This window comes from Chelon labrosus, assembly GCF_963514085.1.
Source record: "Chelon labrosus genome assembly, chromosome: 21".
Lineage (NCBI taxonomy): Eukaryota > Metazoa > Chordata > Actinopteri > Mugiliformes > Mugilidae > Chelon > Chelon labrosus.
In genome coordinates, this window is record NC_140354.1 from 16,925,358 (window position 1) to 16,932,339 (window position 6,982).

At 38.4% G+C, this 6,982-nt stretch overlaps 1 protein-coding gene across 1 annotated transcript; it reads right to left on the reverse strand.

Annotated features, from left to right (window-relative positions):
* Positions 1 to 915: 915 nt before the first annotated feature.
* LOC311506182 (ornithine decarboxylase-like) lies at positions 916 to 6,544 on the reverse strand (the record flags this gene model as incomplete). Its single annotated transcript, XM_084570059.1, has 9 exons — positions 916 to 1,152; positions 2,669 to 2,790; positions 3,052 to 3,214; positions 3,876 to 3,959; positions 4,059 to 4,275; positions 4,357 to 4,529; positions 4,611 to 4,784; positions 4,857 to 4,972; positions 6,523 to 6,544. 9 exons carry the CDS (start codon positions 6,542 to 6,544, stop codon positions 916 to 918), a joined length of 1,308 nt encoding a protein of 435 aa, XP_084426185.1.
* Positions 6,545 to 6,982: the final 438 nt, after the last annotated feature.

Sequence of the window (6,982 nt, forward strand, 5' to 3'; positions counted from 1 at the left end):
CATTAAAACATTAAAAACAATGCTGAGCTGTTTTCAGAAATTACTTTAAAAAAAAAAAGTGAAATGTGAAAACTAAAAAATGTATTTTCATCAGCTGTTATTAAACATTTTCAAATTCTGATATGAGCTTCAGGCTGAGAGCCAGATATGAGGGTGACATTTATGTATTTAAATTTGTTGTGTTTTATAATTACTGTTGGGTCACTGGTTTTAATCCCCTCTACACACATGGCTGAAATGTTTTTTAGCAAGACAGATACGCACTAAAATTTTTGGAATCAAAAGTCAATGCATGCTATAGTTCATATTACAAGACATATTGACTTTATTACAGTGAACTAGAGTAGGCCTATGTGTGGCTTTGATAGTTGTTTTTCTATACATATATATATATATATATATATTCCAGTCTCTCAATTAAATCAATTAAAGTCCAGAGTTTTTATAACGAAATTAAGAACACTTTAAACAAATGTGATTCCATTATTTAGTTTGTTGGATAGTATTACAAAGATTTACATTATCATTATTATTTTTTTGTGGTTGGCTTAGTTTTATTAGATTTGATTTTAACCACAAGATGGCGCCAGAGTGCCAACATACTTGTAGTTTAAATATATAAATTTTACTTAAGAAACACAGTCAGGACTAAGTACAAGAATTAGGGAATGTCATCTAAGAAAACAGATAAACATCACTAGAAAACCAGTAGTAGTTTGTTTAAGTGTTATGTCCTGACTCAGGTGGAACTCATCACCGTGGAGGTCAAGAACGTGGAGCAGGAGCTTCTTGCAGATGAGGAGCATGAGGGTTAATGTTGAGAAAGTGTCTATCTTAAGCCAAACTATTATTGCTTTTGAAGTCTCAAAAATGGCAGTTTCAAATTATTAATGAATAATAATATAATGAATGCAGTCAGACAAGTTTATTGGCCCGCCATGTTTTCGTGGTCACAACAGGGTAAATGCGTGCCCTCTCAAAGCCATTGAAGTCAGTGGACGCACAAACAGAGTAAGCTCCCGTGTTGTCGATGAGAAGCCAGTCCCCCACGTGCAACTCAGGAATCCAGTAGCTTTCAGCGACTTTGTCAAAGCTGTCGCAGGTTGGGCCCCAGATGACCGACCGGTATCTGGCCTCGTTGTTCTCTACAGCCTGCACAGGGAACAGAAATCCACATCACAATGGTTGTGGTATGTTCCCATGATTGCTCCATTAACATCCAATTCCAAATTAAAATTCTAATAGCCCCATCACCAAAACATTCATTTATTTATCTGCAGTTCATTTTGAAATAGCTGGCTACATATGGCGAATGCAACACCGAATCTGCAGTGATGTAATGGACTAGTTTTATAATTTTGTCAAGCTTACTGTAAACACTCATAGTTCGTAGATGTTTGTAGTGCTTTAAATAAAATGTTTATAATCTGGTCAGGGATTTTTTATATATGTTTGAACACAACAAGTTTGAATAAGTATTCACATTAGAGTCAGTTATCTTGTTATTTGGGAAATTTATAGTTTGACCAACTTATGGGAAATTTGGTCTGCAATCTCTCCATTGGGAAGTGGTTATGCTCGGGCAAAGATCTGCTGAGCCAATCAAACTGTTTGTTTATGTGGTAATAGAAAGTGTAAGAGCAACTCATCTGTGTGCCATGGAGTAATATTTGTTTACAACAAAATGGCTATGATTGGTTGAACGACTAATCAGAGCCATGACATCAGGAGAATGCGACATGATGAGGTCATGACCTCAGCGGAATGAGTGACATCATGAGGTTTCCCTTGACAGGTCGTCAGTCTATCACAGGACTAACATTAAGAGACCAAAATCCATTCACATATGCACACCTACCATCAATTTTAGATTCGCCAGTGAACCTGTGCATGTTTTTGGACAGTGGGAGGGTTTCGGAGCACCCAGAGAAAACCCGGGCAGGCACAAGAACCTGGCCCTTATAGTATAACAATACTAAACTATAAGGGCCACTAATGGCCTTCCACTGGATTGGCTGAGGGCTACACCATTAGCAACAGCTTGGTGGCTCGTGGAGGCTGAGACCTCCACCTGCAGCCGCAGTGGGCTGATTATCTGGCTGTTGGGTTTGACAGGCCAGAGTCAGCAGAGGAGGTTGGACCTTCCAGCCCATCCTCCAAACTATTAGTGAGTGTTAGAAATGACTCCTATTTAAAAACTCCTGCAGGCTTTTCTTATTCTTATTCTTATTCTTAACGTGATGATGTCATCATCAATAACACGTCACAAGTATATTTGCGAGAGTCAGTGGATAAACTCAGATATGTGATCTGTGACAACACTACATTTTAATTTCAGAGGTTCATTTTAAGCAAGCTAAAGTTATCTGAACTGGACACATACACACACACACACATATATATATATACAGTATATAATGTCACTATAGTGACATTATATACACTTACAATGGGTATACAACAAATTATAGTTTGCAGTTTAGAACACTGGATTGACCTTAACCACATTGCTAAGATACTGTGGAAACCGAGAATTTTAAATAGTTGGTAAAAGAGGCAAAGAAAAACTGGTGTCATTAAACGTAAATTGGTGATTTGGACAGCTGTTCAAATTTCTGTGATATTATACGACATGTATGACTTATGTGGAATAAGAGTTGATATTTACCCTGTGCAGATATGGTTCCACCTTTGGGTGAGCAGGATCGTTGATAAGGAAACTCAAAGAGCCATACAGTCCGTCGTTAATGTAGTACATCATCACTCTGTCAGGGACGTTTTCCTCACCATCTGGAAAACACATGCAAAATAAAGAAAGCTGTTCAGGTTCTTCAAAAAATCCGTCGAATATGGAACAGTACCTCTCATTCATCCATCTCATGCAAACCACATATATAGGGCTCCCTACAAAGTCAGTGACTACAACTTTGGAAGTCAGGATGGTTTTTAGAAGATCAAGCATTCTCGTCAACCCTCGCGCATTTAAAATCAAACACAGTTACAGCATCCACGGTTTCTGCACTCATTGAAAAGAAACATCTACGTCCTTACTGCTGTGGTGCTCTTTGTCGCTGGCGACCACTCTTTTGGCAATTACGTTCACGGCCAGCGTGAAGGCCGATTCCACGTAGAACCGGCCCGGTTCCGCGATAATCTCCACTCCGCTGTTAACTGGGAAGAATTTATCCAGTGATTCATTGATAACTTCTGAAAACTAAGAGGGAAAACACAGATTAAAGGAACACTTAAGATATTATACCATTTTAGACCTTTTGTGGCCTAATGCGACAAATGCAAATAAAGGCCACACAATCTCAGTGTCAGTGGTTGTATTGTGGACTCAGGTGGACTACCTATGCTAGTGTCTTCTCTGTATTCATGAAACGTTCCAGGAACATTTAGTCCCAGCAAATAGTTTACAAGGAACTTTCAGGGTTCCTTTACCAAACATACAGTCCCCTCAAGCCAGATTGCAATATTTACCACTCCTACTTGCCAATTTAAACAACCCTGACTATGATTTGAACTTATTTTACCAGCTTACCAATAGCACATTTTAAAGTCTTTGTATTCTGTTTTGTGGTGGAAGTGGAAACAGTAGGGAACAAATGGAAATTTCCTTCTTTTCTCTACTCCTCAGATCAAGACGAATCTTTCTTATGAGCAGCACAAAGTGTGGGCAGTTATAATGTGTAGCACAGTGCAAGAAATCAGTAGCAATCAGCAAATGACACATTATGTAGACGTTAAAGTACCTGCAGCACAGATAAAATGTCCTTTTCTAGAGTAAACTGTGGCATTTAAAGTCCACATGGTTGTAAAGGAATAAAAAAGATTAAAGTCTGTGTTGTGAAATGTACATTTTTAAATCATACATCTTCAAATTTCTCTTGGAAGTCCCCACTCCCAGAGAACCCTCCACCGATATCCAAGAGCCTCATCTGGAATCCCAGGAAACTCTACGAAAGATGGACAAGTTACTCCAAATTTAAAGATGGCAGGTTTTTGCAAATTATTGATGAGAACTTTTGTGTTCTACTGTCGTCAAAATGACTTACCGCTGCGTCGAAGACATGTCGGGCATCTGCTATAGCTTGCTTGAAGGCCACACTTCCAGTGCACCCGCTGCCTACATGGAAGCTGACCCCAATCACTTCCAAGCCCAGCTTTCCAGCGCGTTCCAGCAGCCCTCCAACTGAGGCCAGTCTGGCTCCAAACTTTGAACTGAGTCTTATCGGTGACTTGGAGTCATCCACTGCGATGCGTACCACCAGTCTGAGAAGTTATTCAAAAGAGTGTTAATCAGGACTCTAAATAGTAGCTGCAATAAATGCGGAAGCAGAGACATTCACTTACTTGGCTTGGGCATGAGTACGAGAAATTTTTACAAGTTCATCCTCGCTGTCAAACGTCATTATATCTACTCCATGACTGCAGGCGTATCGGATGTGGGACATTGGTTTAGTTGGATGCGCATAAATGATCCTGTCAGGTGTTACTCCATGGGACAGAGCCAGCTCAATCTCAGCCTGAGTCGGACAAAATGTGTTTTGAATGAGTAAACTGAGAGTGAAACAATCCGGCCAATCTTATTTTTATTCCATCAATACCTTGCTGGCACAGTCAAAACCTGTGTCCAGAGCACTCAGCATCCTGATAACTGCTGGTGTGTTGTTGCACTTTACTGCATAGAAAGGCTTGACCCGTGGTAAGCTGGCGATCCAGCGGAGGTGCCTCTCTATAATACAGTCAAGATTTGCCACGTAGAATGGCTCTTCATTGTCCTGGATGGATAAAATAGAAGTAGCATTTAGAAAAAATTAATGTTTCCTCGACATAATGTCTCTGATACTCACCGCTGAGCCAAGCAGTTTTATTTTACTGTCTATGAAATCACTGATGGTCTTTCCATCGTCTAAAATTTCTATTTCATCGCTCTCAGGGGACAATACGTGCATGACCGATCCGTTTTCTGCACGGGATGAGAACAATAAAAGACAGAAATGCTTACACCATAAATATTTTCTATTTAAGAATGCGTGTGTCTGTCTTGGTCTAAATTCATCAGTTTAACCCTTGTGGTCTCCTCAAATTTACTGCCTTCTGGACACCTCTGTGGCAAAAATGTACACACACATGAAATCATCATGCATCAATATTATTTTTTCTGCTTTTTTTTTTTTCGAAAATATCTTAAACAACTTCAGCCTTGTTCAAAACTATCAAAATTTCAATAATTTTCAAGATTTTAGCCCTTTAAATGCCTGTCTAATGATTTGAAATATTTCATTATTTTTTACAAAAAAACAGTAAAAGTGAATTATTTTCTCGAAAATAAACAGTAGGGGGATGAGGCTTCGGTGGTAATTGGAGTCTTGGATATGTCAAAAGATTAGCAATAAAATTGATTTGATTGCATTAGTATTTTTTAAGTAGTGTCAGATTTAAAATTTTGCACCCTCCGGACACCTTCAAAAAAAAAACAAAAAAACTGCCATAACATCCTCATACATTAATATTTTTTTCTGCTCTTTTTCCTAAACAACTTCAAACTTGCTCAAAACTGCCAAAATTATGTATTTTTTTAGTATTTTTTATGTAGTGCCAGATACTCCGTCTGGACACCTTTGTGGTCAAAAATGCCCCATAGACTTCCATTCAAACCACATTTTTTAATCTCTCAGCCATTACAGTATAAAACCATGCATTCTGTAACGTTAGTATTTAATTTAGAAGAAAAGTAGTGATATTTTACATTTTTTTCACATTTTTACTGTTCAACCATTTTCCCATTGTAAATTTGCCATTTATATTATGGAGCTATGTGACTAAAAGGGGGCGCCAAGTGTGTGTGTCTGTGTGTGTGTGCAAGTGTGTGTGAGTTCATGTGTGTGTTTGCGCATGTTCGTGTGTGGGTGCATGTGCATGTGTGAATCTGTAAGCGCATGTGCAAGAGAGAGAGTATGTGTGAATCTGTAAGCACGAACTGACTTTGAAAACAATTAATATTTCATATAATCAGACTGGCATTTAATCAGACTGGCATTTAAAGGGTTAAAATCCTGAAAACTATTGAAATTTTGGTAGTTTTGAGCAGGTTTGAAGTTGTTAAAGTGATTTATGAAAAAACAAAAAAACAAAACAGAAAACAAATATTGATGTATGTTGATTTTATGGTTGTTTTGCACGTGTACATTTTTGCCACAAAGGTGTCGAGAGGGTGCAATATGCATCATTAGACTATAAATAACAAATGAGAGTAAAAGACACTGGATTTCAAAAATTTGACTAAAAAGAAAACTTCTTGCAGTAATTCATGCCACAAGCTGCATCACAATTTAAGAAAAACCTTTATTCGTCCCACAATGGGGAAATTGCAGTTTACAACAGTATACAAAAAGGACAGAAAAAATATCAAGAGCATTTTTTATGATCACCAAATCAAAAAAAAGTTGAAAAGAATGTACAAAAATGCATTTAGCTTACACACTAATCATCAACCTGTGAAAGTCTTTTGCCTACCGTGTCTTGTGCAGCCCTCCATATATTTCCGTCCTGACGATATCATAAAGGTTGAAATGGGCTTTAGTGTACTCCGAGTGTGTTCGCACTCACCGAAGTCAAACGGATCCTCATTTGTTTTCTATTCGCTCAGACTAGGAACAACCTACCTTTAGAAACTAATTGTATTATCTCCATACCATTTAAAGAAAACACTACACTCATAAAACTTAAACAAATATTTGTATGAAGACCGACAGTCAGGGTGAAAACAAAAGGTTATTTATTCTAGGTATTACACCGATCAGGCATAACATTATGACCACCTTCCTAATATTGTGTAGGTCTCCCGTGTGCCTCCAAAACAGTTGTGACTCATCAGACAATGGACATGGGCCTTCTGGGGGTGTCCTGTGGTGTCTGGCAACAGGATGTTGTTAGTAGGGGGCCTTTGGGTCCTATGGGTTGAGGGGAAGAGTCA